Raw genomic sequence first — 16383 nt, 5'->3', positions numbered from 1 at the left:
ATTATTTATAATAAATAAAGAAATGTATGTGCAGATTGAGTGTATTCCAATTTCCATATTATGATTATACGTTGTGATTGAGATTATTTATACATCATACGCATACATGAAGAAGATGAACCACCATCTCATTACAACTCAAAAACTCTAATAAATCTATCAATAACATATTCTCTATTGTTACTTAGTTTCTATTTATATTGAAATTAAATTGGTTGTTCCATCACATAGAATATATCTTTTACAATTTGATTTTAATATTTTATCGATAAGATTCGATTAAAAGAAGAGGGGCCAACGTTTTCCTTATGTAATGGGTTAGGTACATTTCTTTTATTTTCCTTTGATTCAACTCAATCTCAACGTCATTGTAATTTTCTTAGAAAGAATGAGAAAAAGGAGTCAGAGACTTGAATTATTTTATATATTTTTTTTTATTTACATTATCCTTTAAGAATACCTAAGTTGGGGCAGTTTGGTCATGTAATTATCAAGTCCAGAAGAAAAACGACAACGAGGGACCAGCGTTTGACGGTAACTGTGCATAAGGAAACATGTGGCCACTTTATTTTTGTTGACGAGGGTGAGAAGATTACTCACACTGTGCCGAGTTTGACGTTTGAATTTGAAAGTGGTCATCATATAAATGTGCATTTGGGGAACCAGACAAGCCCAACTAAGGTTTAGGATTGGCTGCTTCAAAAGGTAATTATCATCTTCTCATTAACTCATTTCTTCCTCAAACCGTAATGGTCGTGACTTCCTTTATTGCTACATTGACTTTACAGTCACGTTATTCTTAGTATGTTCAATATTATGAATAATGTGAATAAAGAAAGCAACACTTACCACCCAAGGTTTGATGAATCTATAGTTCTCACCCATGGTTTCATAAATTCCATATTTTTACCCTTAAATCAACAGAAAATTATTTAATTTAATGGTTAAAGAGTAAAATGGTCAGCACACAACTGTCTCACGTCTATTTCTCCCTCCTTTCTCTCCTTCCTTACTCTTCGGGATTTTAGTTGGATCTTGCACCAAAATCGGTAGAAATCATCTCCTCATCACCGATTGCACCTTTCCGCAAACTTAAATGGTTTGTTTTCAGATTGATCTTGCATCGTTTTTGCATTGTTTGTACGACCCTCAGCCTTGCTCGATCGATTGTGCTTATGCTCGATCTGGACGGTTTCCAACGTCAATTAAACCACTTGACTCCATCCTCATCTTCCCCTCACCGTCCTCTTTAAAACACCCACTAGCACTACCACCAATAGCTATCGTTTCCACCTTCCCCGACTGCATCTCTCCATCGCGACGCGCGCTTGAGTTTGTTGCGTTTGCGTTGAGTCCGCCATTCACCGCCAACATCAACTCCTCTCTTCTCCCCTGACACATCGATTACCATCTCAGGTCACACTGGTTGCCATTTCCTACTCGTGATTGTCATTCATTTTCCAGATTGTGAGTGGGTGTTGGGTTTAGGTGGTAGTTTGTGGTTGAATTTGTGAGTAAATTTGGTGGTGGTGAGGTTGACTTTGGGGTTAATAAGGATTGCAATGGTGGTGGAGGTGGTGACTTTGGGGTTTCAGTTGTGATGGTGTTGAAAGGTGGTGGTGGCAGTGTAATAAAAAAATTAAGGACAGTATGGTAATAGCATTGTGTGAAACTATGTCATAAGTAAAAATGCATTAACAATGTTAATTTAAGGATAAAAATCTAGAATTTATAAAACTTTGGAAACTTTCAGATTCGCCAAATCTTGGGTGGGTATATGTCTTTTACTCATGTGAAAAAGGAAAATAAAATTAAAGCATTTCTCCCCATATATTACATTGGGTGTTATGTGCCCTCTAATTTACTTTAATAATCAATTAAGATAGAAAGAAAAAACATATATGCGTATTAGGTTAACATAAAAGTAGCTTATATATTCTTTATTTGCTTACTCATCACGGTGTTAAAGGAAAAAAAAAAAATCATTGACCAACCCAAAGCCTCCTTGACTGATAAAAGTAGATTCATGACTCATGACTCATGAGGCTGGTTAAAGACCCTAATCAGAAGCTTCTTGACCTATTAAAAGAAATGTCTCCGGTCTAAGCCCAACAAATAAAGCCCAAACAAAACATCATGCTTTACCAATTTTATCAGGGTCAAGCGATAAAATCCAACGGCTTATACTGCGTCACCTGGATCAAGAAACGACTCGGATCATCGTACGGACACGGAAAACTTTTGCTAGCGTCAAATTAGGGCTGCGGTTATAAATAAGCACACAACAAACTGTTGCTTCACCAACTTGCCCTTAAGTTAGGGTTTTCTTTCTGTCGATTAGAAATATAGCTTTTTAGGTAAAATTATTTCCTGACCACTACTTTATAGGCTAATTTTTTCTACTCATTCTGGAATCTTTAGCGAGTAGTGAAAGATTATCAAAATAATATTATTCTATTGTTCGCTTTGATTTTTAATATTATTTGCGCTGATTGTAGACTTTTGCTCGGGTGAAGTTGTTGTTGCTGCTGAAATCGCGATGTCGAGACCCATTTTCGTTGGAAACTTCGAGTACGAGACTCGCCAATCTGAGCTAGAGCGCGTCTTCTCCAAACACGGAAGGGTGGAGCGAGTTGACATGAAATCTGGTAAACTTTTGTCCATTATACGTGTTTCAAGTTGTAAACGGTTTTGTATACTCCAGTCACGAACTAGGTTTTACTCGAAGTAGTTTCTCAATAAAAAAACTCGTTGCACTCATAATGACTTTTGCAGTATACTTTACTATGACGATGGAACTGTGGAACCAACTCAACAGCCCCCTTTAAGGAAAAGAAAAAAAAAAAAAAAAAATTAACAGCCCCTCCACGGGTGCAGATTTAATTGAGAGACAAATTATTTTCAGCAAAGAGTTACAATTCCAGCGTAGTCAGGGGACTNCCATTATACGTGTTTCAAGTTTGTAAACGGTTTTGTATACTCCAGTCACGAACTAGGTTTTACTCGAAGTAGTTTCTCAATAGAAAAACTCGTTGCACTCATAATGACTTTTGCAGTATACTTTACTATGACGATGGAACTGTGGAACCAACTCAACAGCCCCCTTTAAGGAAAAGAAAAAAAAAAAAAAAAAATTAACAGCCCCTCCACGGGTGCAGATTTAATTGAGAGACAAATTATTTTCAGCAAAGAGTTACAATTCCAGCGTAGTCAGGGGACTATATTTCTGCATTTAAAAGCCTATAGCGGCAGAGAAGCTAAAGAAACTGAATCTTGATGATCAAGTTACGGCTTGTAGGTTTTGCACTATTTAGTTGAATCGTTTCGAAACTAAAGTTGAGCAGGACTTCTTTTTTATAGTTCGAAGCTTGGAATACTGAATTACTGTAGTTTAAAAGGTGGATTTGTGTCTGACTATTAGGTGCGCCTTGTTTGCTATGCTTATGCGGAGTTTTCAACTTCTTTTCTTTACAGTCCATGTAGAGTTTCTGTTCTTGACCCATTCTTATTATTTTTTCTTCACTCTTTTTTTTTTTTTTCCCCTGTTTGTGGATAATTTTTTTTGTTGGGTCGAAGTTAGCATCCCTCATTTTGTTTTGTCAGGGCCTTGCATTGTTGTTAATTGTCCCGATCTTTTGAGTGACCTATGGCTTATACCACGCTGTTGACAAGTATCTTATATTCCTTGCACCAGGATAGTTGTTAATTGATATTTGAATAGATAGGGATTGTTGTGATTTTATCACCTTATTGGACTGCGATATGTCACTACTGTTGTAGCGATAATATCAGGGCCACTTTTCTTATGAAAAAAAACCTCTACTGCATCCTGGCAGAAATGAAAATGGAAACCTGAAATTTTGAATTTATTTGGAGAAAATCTCCATATTAAGTGTTTGTTTTGACGCAGGAACTTCTACTAAAGGAAATTGAGCTTCTTTCTGGGCTCGCCAACTTCTCTACAAAATATTCTTATTGCAATGGAAACTTCCCTGACTGCTCTCCTTCCATTTACTGATGGCATCATCCTGCATTTTCATCACACGATCATCTGTCACTCACCCACCTCACCGCCCAAGTTTCCATTTCACAAGAATGGTCGTGGTGGGGAGCAATCAAATCATATGTCATACCTACCACCTTTCACTATAGTGGGATCAATGAAATCTTTCATGCCATGCCTTCCATTACTGAATTCGTGCTGTCTGAATGGTGAAGCATGCTTAGCAATGACGTCTCAGACCTGAAACCTTGGATTTTAAATCTTTAATAGGCCATCATCTTGATTTAGTTCATCATGCAACGCTTCTACATCCTTATGTGCATCAGCCTTCACGTATTTGCAGGTGTCGTATATTTTTGGTCCATTCAGGGGAAGAAACCCTGATTTGGCTGATGTACCACAGGTTGTGTGGATGTAGTACTAATGTCCTGCATTATTACTTCTGCCTCTGATGTTGGTCACGCTATTGCAGGCTTTGCTTTTGTTTATTTTGAGGATGATCGAGATGCTGCAGATGCCATCCGTGGACTTGATAATCAACCATTTGGTTACAACCGACGGAGGCTGTCGGTTGAGTGGGCTAGGGTGCGTTATGGTTCTTTCTGGCTATGTGGTTCCTTTAGGTTTCACATTTTTCTGTATGTATGGCCTCACAGTTATTGGCCTACCTGTTGTTGTAATCAATTATTTGTATGGCTTATTTCAAGATCAACTCCATTTTAACTGTCAAGTGATAAATCTCTCTTTCATCAGGGTGAGCGTGGTCGGCATCGTGAAGGGTCTAGGTCAATGGCAAATCAGAGGCCCACTAAAACCTTGTTTGTGATTAACTTTGATCCTATTCGAACAAAGGAGCGGGATATAAAAAGACACTTCGAGCCCTATGGAAATGTCCTTCATGTTCGGATTCGACGAAACTTTGCATTTGTGCAGTTTGAGACACAAGAAGATGCAACCAAGGCCCTTGATGCTACAAATAGAAGGTTCTTATCATATGCTTGGTTGTTTCATTGCTTATCACTTATTGTGTTCATGGTTTTTGCTCCTAACAAAACCACTATGCACTGTGCAGTAAGTTATTGGACAGGGTTATTTCTGTTGAGTATGCTTTAAAAGATGATAGTGAGAGGGATGACAGATATGATAGCCCTAGAAGAGGTAGTTATGGTAGGCGTGGGGATAGTCCATATGGGAGATCACCAAGTCCTGCTTATCGTAGGAGACCAAGTCCAGATTATGGCCGAGCCCGCAGCCCAGTTTATGATCGGTACAATGGGACAGTGTATGACAGGCGCAGAAGTCCTGATTATGGGAGGAACAGGAGTCCAGTGTATTACAAGCGGAGAAGTCCTGATTATGGGCGGAATAGGAGCCCTGAGTATGACAGATACCGCAGGTACGTAGTCACTTGTCAGTAACCTAGTGGTGAGCTTGTTTGCTTATTATTTATTGACATATACATATTCATATACGTCTTATAATCTTTTTTATTTTTTGCCTTGAATCTCCTTATAACAGCCGATCACCAGTTAGAAGGTCAAGAACGTGAAAAATGTGCATTCTGGGGAAAGAAGTGTGCTCTCGTACCATTTTATTGTCTGGCCGTCCGCGGTAGTTCTGAATAGTTGTAGAATTAGCATTTTCTCAGTTTGAGATATCAATTACTGATTGTATTTGTATGTTTGGTTACTGGTTTTCCTGGATTTGAAGACATTAGTAATAGAACCTATATATATATATATGTGTGTGTGTGTGTGTGTTTTGATTGTTATCTTGTCTTTCGTTGGCTTAATACTTGATTGGGGATATTGACCTGCCTTTAAATCCTGTGGAACTCTAACCCTAATTCCTGCTATTCAAGTTATTTACTCTTTTATCCTTTTATGTTAAAATTTTAAATTGTGAATTTAGTAATTGAAAAAATAAAGTCAAGCTATTAGCTCGGGATTGACGGTAAAAATAAAATAATAAATGTATTTCAGCCCAATCAAGGCGGGTTTGGGTTAATTATCCCTCATTAATTTACTGGTGGATCCGTTCGATGAAAGTTTTTCAGTTTGCTTGATAAAGTTATGGTTTGATAATTGATGAAATTCAATATCTGCATCAGCTCTTCATGCTTGCTGTGAAGTCTGGTATCATGTAAACCCCTCTTATTGTTCCCATTAATTCAAACAACTTTGACAGCATATGAATTCCAGCAAATGCTGTAAATGACTTGCTGATTGTCAAATCATAGATGGCTTGACGTGGAATTTTTTAACCCCAATAATTGGGTGAAGATTGCGGTTTCGGAACGTCTCCCTAACATTTTTGTTTGATAACTGTTTAATCTCTTTGCTACAGGGTGTTGTGATAATGGGGTAACGACTTTGGATGGAGGATTTTCATGAAGGCCGTCTGTTTCGGTTTTTGCTTTATTGAGTGGGTGTATGGAAAAGTCTTTAGTCAAGTCATCTCTTGGCGTAGTTGTGTTGTTTGGTATAATAAGAAGTCTATATATATCACCCAAAGAATAACGCTGTCAATGCCCTTTTAACGTATTTCTTTTCTAAGATGCAGTTTTAATTATCTAAGAAGTTGAAAGGGAAGCTGTTAACCTTAGAAAAATCTACAAACATAGTTCCTGGTGATATTCATTTACTCCCTATAGCAACTTTGTTAGAATTTCACCCTTACCTTTTTCAAACAACAGAAAATTGTAACTGAATCTGAAAGCAGCGACTCTTGTTGGTTGTGTGTAGCTAAAGCTAAGATTGGATTTGGTAATTAGGGTGCAATATTCACAAGACAGCGCAATGCATTTTATGAATTTGATTATTCATTACGAACAACCTCTTCTTACAATTACAACCAGATTGATGTTGAAACCAACAGAAATTATCAATCACTCACCAAATAATAACACTTAAAAGAGAAAAAGAATCAAGATGAAGGTTTGGTTAAATCTTGTTGAAGTGCCTTGTCTAGCCAGGCCTCAGCATCCTCCATCATTCCAGGGCTAAGTCTAACCATTAAGATGCAGAACTCAGTCTCGTTGAGTGCTCCATCTCCATCAAGATCTCCTTCTTTTACCATGGCCTCTGCGTCCTCTTTTGTCATCCCCTCCATCCCCAGATATGCTGAATTTTCCCTTAGACTCTCCGGCGTTATCAGCCCCCTATTCAGGTCCGACAGAAGTCGAAATCCCCCACATAATTCTGACACAAACGTCTCTACGTCAAGCTTCTCAGCCATCACTGGTAATAAATCTTCATACTCGCTTGTCATGGATGTTGCTTTCGTCGATGTTTCCTTCTTTTCCATAACTTTTTTTTTTTTGGTGGTCAAACAGCTCCCCTGCTTTCTACTGTATCAAAAACTCAGAATGGTTTGCCTACAATAAAGAATTAAAAAACAAAAGAAAATGTTATGATATGACAAACGGAGTTAATAATGGAAGATACACATTGGAGTTCGAGCAGCCTTTATAAGCATAGAAAGTTTCTATTGCGCCACATTCTTGATGTGAGTTGAGCTTGACTTGTATTGTGTCATTCATCTCAACCGTCCATTTTAGATACTTGCTTAAATGACAAATATAATCCGAATATTTAATCCTAAAATATTTGCATTAAATCATAAATCTATTAATTTATTGAATTTGATAAAATTACAACTTTACACGTCTAGGATCATTTGAAATTGGACGGTTCGATCCATAGAGAACAAGACACATGTATGGCTCATGATACAATAAAATTATGTGTTTGTGGTGGTGCCACCACTTAATAAACATTCTTGAAAATTGAAATGAATTTTATTTTCCAATTGAAGGGTTTCGAGGAAAGTGCAGGGAGAGAGAATAAGGGATAGGGATAGGTAATGTTGATGGAGGAGTTGAAGGAATTGCTTAAATTGTCCGATGTTCTGCTTCTATGAAGGTTCCTTTCTGTTCAATTTGATTTTTGGATTCTTCATTTATGTCAATTATTATTTGCCGCCTTATTTTTAATTTCATAATAAAAAGACAAACAATAAAGCCAGACTTTGGACATGGCCTTGGCGTCCCCTTTTCTATCACATGGTGCATTATAACTTCATGTGTTCTGCATGCATCTAATAGATGCTTATCGAGAATTTCAAAAAAAAAAAACACTTTCTATTTGACTAATGATCGTCAATTCATGAATTTGAGAAATGTCCATCAAGCCCTACCAATTTCCATGTAATTTAAATTATTTGGATTGATGATTCGTCAAATAAAATTTCTTCATTGAATAAAGTGATCACCGTAGTAGACCTTTTATCATATACTATGTGTATTGTGATGTACGTGGTCAGTGCGATGGGATGGGCCTTGGAATTGAAAGAGGAAATTAATTTCCATAGAAAAGACAAAAGCAAGAAGTTGTAAATCACCAGGAAGTTTCCTTCAAGTTGGTAGTGGCAGGGAGGATTTAATAACTTCCACCCAGCGTCAGTTCACAATTTCACATGCGATGCAGTAGCTGGTGTTGAAATTCAAATAATATTTGAATGAATCAGTTTCTGATTTCAGAGGTACAGCTATGGTTGGCTAGTGTTACGGGCTGGAGTTTTACGCCCTAATCTATTAGGTGAAGAAACTCCCCTATTTATAAGTTCAGAATCTCCCTAATACGATGTGAAATTCATTATATTCTTTTCCACCCAATCCTGTGACGCTCTCGTCAGACCCTTTGCCTACCCAACTATTTCACTCTCGTATGGACCCACAATCACACGTGGGCGCTTGACGGAACATCAAAAGATAGATTGAGTCTACTCTGATACCACTTGTTACGGGTTGAGAGTTTCACACCCAAAAGACTAACATATTAAGTAGAGAGACTCCCCCTATTTATAAGCCTAGGATCTCTCCAATACGTTTTTGATATGGGATTCGTTACACTAAGCCCTTTCAACCTTTTAGTAGATTCTATCTACATGATGTAATTAAGGAGATAAAATAAAATAGTTTAATTTTGAAAGAAATAATTTACAGAAGGATATGCCTACTACTAAATTGGTTTTTCCTTTCTTTAACTTATACGATTCCTCTTTAGCTTGACATTATTTCCCCTCCAAGATCTCTTTCCCATCAGAACCAGAACCAGGACCACGGAAAATAAATTAGCTTTGTTTATTGTTGAATTAAACTATGTGGAAAACTGCATATGTTTGATATTTTCCTTGGAAAACACTAAAATGAAAGTAATATATAATGTAATCCAGCTCCTGATTACTAGAAAATGGACTGAAAGATCATGTTAATAAGAACTGACTTTGAACGAATTCTTTTCCTCCCATCCATTTTCTCAGCATGAAAGCAAAAAGTAACTGTCAGCTAATATTCATTCCGTGTGCAATCCGAATGAATTTATAAACACCAGCATTTACAATATTATCCACACACAACATATGGCACTTATGCCTTGACTTCCATATGTGATGAAAACCATTCACTTGAAAAGAATTAATTCTTCTGTACAGGTCCAACATGAACAGACTCAAGATCACTGATAATGGCTACCAATTTTCTTTGACAATCTTGAAATTCTCAAGCACAACTTTGCCTTCCTTGTACTTCTGTGATTCATCATAGGCGCGTTCATACTTCCAACCCAAAGTCTCTCCACAATCAGAGCAGAATACATCAGCAACTGTATGGAGACCAGTTATTAGATGCCGGTTCTCTTTCAGCCCTTCAACGATGTTTATTGCGTGGCTAAATAGAAAAGCTCTACCACTGGTTGCCTGCCCAACAACAAGATTCAAAGTCAAAGATAACAGAGCTTTAAAGATTTATATAAAAAAAAAAACCTCAACAATTAACATAACCTTCAATCAGATTAACTTGTATAAACTGATTAGTTTACACCAAATTAGTTTAGTAAAATTGGACTCTATTTATTGATATCAGATCAGGTGTTGATTCTAAGTGTGATGATATGGTTAAACCCCATAGGCCCATACTACAGAATTTGCAGAAAATTCTGATCAGTGAGTTGAGATCACNAGTATGTTCAATATTATGAATAATGTGAATAAAGAAAACAACACTTACCAAGGGTGTTAACAAGCCAAGCCGAGCCGAACTGAATTTTTGGTTTAACAAGCTCGGTTCGTGAAAGAGGAAGAATACTCAAGCCTAGCCGAGCCACACATATAATGTGTGGCTCGTGAAAGGGTTTGACACATTTCGAGTCGGCTCGCAAGCCAACTCCAAATAATTCAATTTTTTTTTTTTTAAATTCAAAACTTTTTTTTTTAATTTGTTGGGCAGAATTAAAGGCTGTTATCTGTTAATTAGCTTTTTGCATTTATTACATGTTCATTTTTTGACACATTAATTTATATGAAAAAAAATTAATATTTTTATATATAAAGTTTTACTTTTTGATATTTTAATGATAATGAAACGATTAAAATTGGTGACCTGCACGCTGCGTTTTGGTACCCATAAAATGATTTAACGCACTTCTTAAGCCCTAGTGTTTGTTCATATTGTAACTCTATTTGTTCTCCATAAACCCTCGAAGAGAAAATGGAGGAACAAGAAGAGCCAGCCTCATTCAATCACATATGGGTTTTACAAGCTACCAAACCGAAGAACAAAGCCAAAACAAACACCTTACCCATAAAATATTTATAGACTTTGAAGAAACTCAATACTCACCGATTAAAATCCGACGAAGATGACAAAGATTCGATGAGATGACGAAGATCTGACGAAGATGACGAAAGTTTGACGAAAATGCGATGGAAACTTTGTGCTAATGATGGAGAAGAAAATTGTGAGTTTGGGAGGAGTTTCAAGTTTCAACTTTTACGGCAAGGGTTCATCTGGCGAAGGAATTCGACGATTTGGGGATTTTAATAACGGGGCCATTTTGTTATTTTTTAAAACTTGTGTTGCATAACTTTCAATTAAATCCCAGTACTTTAGAAAACCTAAAAAAACCCGCCGATATTTCGGGCCAGGCTCGGCTCGTTTTGTCTCACGAGCCGAGTCGAGCCGACTCATTATCAGACGAACTGAGCCGTTAACGAGCCAGACTCCAACCGAGCTGAGCCAGCTCTCAAGCAGCTCGGTTCGTTAAGTAGCCCTAACACTTACCACCCAAGGTTTGGCGAATCTACAGTTCTCACCCATGGTTTCACAAATTCCATATTCTTACCCTTAAATCAACAGAAAATTGTTTAATTTAATGGTTAAAAGGTAAAATGATCAGCACACAACCGTCTCACGTCTATTTCTCTCTCCTTTCTCTCCTTCCTTACTCTTCGGGATTTTAGATGGATTTCAGCCAGATTTTGCACCAAAATCGGTAGAAATCATCTCCTCATCACCGATTGCACCTTTCCCCAAGCCTAAATGGTTTGTTTTCAGATTGATCTTGCATCGTTTTTGCATTGTTTGTACGACCCCCAGCCTTTGCTCGACCAATTGTGCTTATGTGATCTGGACGGTTTCCAGCGTCAATTAAACCACCTGACTCCATCCTCATCTTCCCCTCGCCGTCCTCTTTAAAACCCACTAGCATTGTCACCAATATCTATCGTTTCCACCTCCTTGACTGTGTCTCTCCATCGCGACGCGCGCTCAGTTTGTTGTGTTTGCGTTGAGTCCGCCATTCAGCGCCAACATCAACTCCTTCTTCTCCTACACATCGATTACCATCCAGGTCACATGGTTCCATTTCTACTCACATTGTCTTCATTTTCCAAATTGTGAGTGGGTTGGTGGTTTGTGGTTGATTTGTGAGTAAATTTGGTGTGGCGAGGTGAATTTAGGTTAATAGGAGCGATGATGGTGGTGGAGGTGGTGACTTTGGGGTTTCAGTTGTGATGTGTTGAAAGGTGGTGGTGGCGGTGTAATAAAAAAATTAAGGACGTATGGTAATAGCACTGTGTGAAACGTATGTAAAAATGCACTATGTCATAAGTAAAAATGCATTAACAATTTAATTAAGGGTGAAAATCTAGAATTTATGAAACCATGTGAAAACTTTCAGATTTGCCAAATCTTGGTGGGTACATGTCTTTTACCATGTGAAAAAGGAAATAAAATTAAAGCATTTTCCATATACATTGGGTGTTATGTGCCCTCATTTTACTTTAATAATCAATTAAGATAGAAAGAAAAAACATTATCTATTAGGTTAACATAAAAGTAGCTTATATATCTTTATTTGCTTACTCATCACGGTGTTTAAAGGAAAAAAAAACAACTTTCCATTGACCATTAAAAGAAATGTCTCCGGTCTAAGCCCAACAAATAAGCCCAAACCAAACATCATGCTTTACCATTTATCAGGGTCAAGCGATAAAATCCAACGGCTTATACTGGTCACCTGGATCAAGAAACGACCCGGATCATCATACGGACACGGAAAACTTTTGCTAGCGTCAAATTAGGGCTGCGTTTATAAATAAGCACACAACCAACGTTGCTTACCAACTTGCCTTAAGTTAGGGTTTTCTTTCTGTCGATTAGAAATATGCTTTTTAGGTAAATTATTTCCTGACCACTACTTTATAGGTAATTTTTTCTACTCATTCTGAATCTTTAGCGAGTAGTGAAAGATTATCAAAATAATATTATTCTATGTTCGCTTGATTTTTAATATATTTGCGTGTTGTAGACTTTTGCTCGGGTGAAGTTGTTGTTGCTGCTGAAATCGCGATGTCGAGACCCATTTTCGTTGGAAACTTCGAGTACGAGACTGCCAATCTGAGCTAGAGCGCGTCTTCTCCAAAAACGGAAGGGTGGAGCGAGTTGACAGAAATCTGGTAAACTTTTGTCATTATACGTGTTTCAGTTGTAAACGGTTTGTATACTCCAGTCACGAACTAGGTTTTACTCGAAGTAGTTTCTCAATAAAAAACTCGTTGCACTCATAATGACTTTTGCAGTATACTTTACTATGCAATGGAACTGTGGAACACTCAACGCCCCCTTAAGAAAAAAAAAAAAAATTAACAGCCCACTCCGGTGGAGATTTAATTGAGAGGCAAATTATTTTCAGCAAAGAGTTACAATTCAGCGTAGTCAGGGGCGTATATTTCTGCATTTAAAAGCCTATAGCGGCAGAGCAAGTAAAGAAACTGAATCTTGATGATCAGTTACGGCTTGTAGGTTTTGCATCTTAGTTGAATCGTTTCGAAACTAAAGTTAGCAGGACTTCTTTTTTATGGTTCGAAGCTTGGAATATGAATACTGTAGTTTAAAAGGTGGATTTGTGTCTGACTATTAGGTGCGCCTTGTTTGCATGCTTATGCGGAGTTTTCAACTTCTTTTCTTTACGGTCCATGTAGAGTTTGTTCTTGACCCATTCTTATATTTTTTCTTACTCTTTTTTTTTTTTTTTTTTTGGATAATTTTTTGTTGGGTCGAAGTTAGCATCCTCATTTTGTTTTGTCAGGGCCTTGCATTGTTGTTAATTGTCCGATCTTTTGAGGACCTATGGCTTATACCACGCTGTTGACAAGTATCTTATATCCTTGCACCAGGATAGTTGTTAATTGATATTTGAATAGATAGGGATTGTGTTGATTTTATCACCATTGGATGCGATATGTCACTACCTGTTGTAGCGATATATCAGGGCCACTTTTCTTATGAAAAAAAAACCACTGCATCCTGGCGAAATGAAATGGAAACCTGAAATTTAATTTATTTGGAGAAAACTCCATATTAAGTGTTTGTTTTGACGCAGGAACTTCTACTAAAGGAAATTGAGCTTCTTTCGGGCTCGCCAACTTCTCTACAAAAATATCTTATTGCAATGGAACTTCCCTGCTGCTCTCTTCCATTTACTGATGGCATCATCCTGCATTTTCTCACACGATCATCTGTCACTCACCCACCTCACCGCCAAGTTTCCATTTCACAAGAATGGTCGTGGTGGGGAGCAATCAAATCATATGTCATCCTACCACCTTTCACTATAGTGGGATCAATGATCTTTCAGCCATGCCTTCCATTACTGAATTCGTGCTGTCTGAAGGTGAAGCATTCTTAGCAATGACGTCTCAGACCTGAAACCTTGGATTTTAAATCTTTAATAGGCATCATCTTGATTTAGTTCATCATGAACGCTTCATCCTTATGTGCATCAGCCTTCACGTATTTGCAGGTGTCGTATATTTTTGGTCCATTCAGGGGAAGAAACCCTGATTTGGCTGATGTTCCACAGGTTTGGTGGATGTAGTACTAATGTCCTGCATTATACTTCTGCTCTGAGTTGGTCATGCTATGCAGGCTTTGCTTTTGTTTATTTTGAGGATGATCGAGATGCTGAGATGCCATCCGTGGACTTGATAATCAACCATTTGGTTACAACCGAGAGGCTGTCGGTTGAGTGGGCTAGGGTGCGTTATGGTTCTTTCTGGCTATGTGGTTCCTTTAGGTTTCACATTTTTCTGTATGTATGGCTCACAGTTATGGCCTACTGTTGTTGTAATCAATTATTTGTATGGCTTATTCAAGATCAACTCCATTTAACTGTCAAGTGATAAATCTCTCTTTCATCAGTGGGTGGCGTGGTCGGCAGTGAAGGGTCTAGGTCAATGGCAATCAGAGGCCCACTAAAACCCTGTTTTGTGATTAACTTTGATCCTATTCGAACAAAGGAGCGGGATATAAAAAGACACTTCGAGCCCTATGGAAATGTCCTTCATGTTCGGATTCGACGAAACTTTGCATTTGTGCAGTTTGAGACCAAGAAGATGCAACCAAGGCCCTTGATGCTACAAATAGAAGGTTCTTATCATATGCTTGGTTTGTTCATGTCTATTCACTTATTGTGTTCATGGTTTTTGCTCCTAACAAAACCACTATGCACGTGCAGTAAGTTATGGACAGGGTTATTTCTGTTGAGTATGCTTTAAAGAGATAGTGAGAGGGATGACAGATATGATAGCCTAGAAGAGGTAGTTATGGTAGCGTGGGGATAGTCCATAGGGAGATCACCAAGTCCTGCTTATCGTAGGAGACCAAGTCCGATTATGGCGAGCCCGCAGCAGTTTATGATCGGTACAATGGGCAGTGTATGACAGGCGCAGAAGTCCTGATTATGGGAGGAACAGGAGTCCAGGTATTACAAGCGGAGAAGTCCTGTTATGGGCGGAATAGGAGCCTGAGTATGACAGATACCGCAGGTAGTAGTCACTTGTCAGAACCTAGTGGTGAGCTTGTTTCTTATTATTTATTGACATACATATTCATATACGTCTTATAATCTTTTTATTTTTTGTTGAATCTCCTTTAACAGCCGATCACCAGTTAGAAGGTCAAGAACGTGAAAAATGGCATTCTGGGGAAAGAAGTGTGCTCTCGTACCATTTTTTGTCTGCCGTCCGCGTAGTTCTGATAGTCTTGTAGAATTAGCATTTTCTCAGTTTGAGATATCAATTACTGATTGTATTTGTATGTTTGGTTACTGGTTTTCCTGGATTTGAAGACATTAGTAATAAACCTATATAATATATGTTATGTGTGTGTTTTTGATTGTTATCTTTCTTTCGTGGCTTAATACTTATGGGGATATTGCCTGCTTTAAATCCTGTGGAACTCTAACCCTTTCCTGTATTCAAGTTATTTACTCTTTTTCCTTTTATGTTAAAATTTTAATTGTGGATTTAGAATTTAAAAAATAAAGTCAAGCTATTGCTTGGGATTGACGGTAAAATATAAATGATTTTAGCCCAATCAAGGCGGGTTTGGGTTAATTTCCTCATTAATTTCTGGTGGATCCGTTCGATGAAAGTTTTTCAGTTTGCTTGATAAAGTTTTGGTTTGATAATTGATGAAATTCAAATCTGCATCAGCTCTTCATGCTCTGTGAAGTCTGGATCATGTAAATCCCTCTTATTGTTCCATTAATTCAAACAACTTTGCAGCATATGAATTCCCAAATGCTGTAAATGACTTGCTGATTGTCAAATCATAGATGGCTTGACGTGGAATTTTTAACCCCAATAATGGGTGAAGATTGCGGTTTCGGAACGTCTCCTAACTTTTTGTTTGATAACTGTTTATCTTTTGCTACAGGGTGTTGTGATAATGGGGTAACGACTTTGATGGGATTTTCATGAAGGCGTCTGTTTCGGTTTTTGCTTTATTGAGTGGGTGTATGGGAAAAGTCCTTAGTCAAGTCATCCTTGGCGTAGTTGTTGTTTGGTATAATAAGAAGTCTATATATATCACCCAAAGAATAACGCTGTCAATGCCCTTTTAAGTATTCTTTTCTAGATGCAGTTTTAATATCTAAGAAGTTGAAAGGAAGCTGTTAACCTTAGAAAAATCTACAAACATGTTCCTGGTGATATTATTTACTCCCTATAGCAACTTTGTTAGAATTTCACCCTTACCT

The 16383-nt window shown here is 37.7% G+C and overlaps 3 protein-coding genes and 1 pseudogene across 4 annotated transcripts; 2 read left to right on the top strand and 2 right to left on the bottom strand.

Annotated features, from left to right (window-relative positions):
• Positions 1-2232: 2232 nt before the first annotated feature.
• Positions 2233-5742, top strand: LOC116142179 (serine/arginine-rich splicing factor RS31-like). Of its 2 annotated transcripts, XM_031427618.1 has the most exons (6): positions 2233-2357; positions 2499-2648; positions 4476-4588; positions 4757-4986; positions 5076-5399; positions 5522-5742. In XM_031427618.1, exons 2-6 carry the CDS (start codon positions 2540-2542, stop codon positions 5550-5552), a joined length of 807 nt encoding a protein of 268 aa, XP_031283478.1. In that variant the 5' UTR covers positions 2233-2357; positions 2499-2539; the 3' UTR covers positions 5553-5742. The 2 variants fall into 2 exon arrangements, with proteins under 2 accessions (XP_031283478.1, XP_031283479.1); XM_031427619.1 differs by lacking the exons at positions 2233-2357; positions 2499-2648 and adding an exon at positions 3930-4346.
• A 1036-nt stretch (positions 5743-6778) lies between these two features.
• Positions 6779-7559, bottom strand: LOC116142172 (calcium-binding protein KIC). Its single transcript, XM_031427608.1, has one exon. The coding sequence runs from the start codon at positions 7307-7309 to the stop codon at positions 6929-6931; it is 381 nt and encodes a 126-aa protein (XP_031283468.1). The 5' UTR covers positions 7310-7559; the 3' UTR covers positions 6779-6928.
• A 1729-nt stretch (positions 7560-9288) lies between these two features.
• On the bottom strand, positions 9289-11550 carry LOC116142127 (protein yippee-like 5). Its single transcript, XM_031427571.1, has 2 exons — positions 11366-11550; positions 9289-9809 (listed from the first exon to the last, which is right to left on the bottom strand). Exons 1-2 carry the CDS (start codon positions 11548-11550, stop codon positions 9533-9535), a joined length of 462 nt encoding a protein of 153 aa, XP_031283431.1. The 3' UTR covers positions 9289-9532.
• Positions 11551-12692: 1142 nt separating this feature from the next.
• LOC116142126 lies at positions 12693-15313 on the top strand (annotated as a pseudogene).
• Positions 15314-16383: the final 1070 nt, after the last annotated feature.

Source organism: Pistacia vera, unplaced genomic scaffold (genome assembly GCF_008641045.1).
Source record: "Pistacia vera cultivar Batoury unplaced genomic scaffold, PisVer_v2 Contig405, whole genome shotgun sequence".
Taxonomy (NCBI): Eukaryota; Viridiplantae; Streptophyta; class Magnoliopsida; order Sapindales; family Anacardiaceae; genus Pistacia; species Pistacia vera.
The sequence above is the reverse complement of the archived record's forward strand: the minus strand, read 5'-3'. Positions and strand labels throughout refer to the sequence as shown.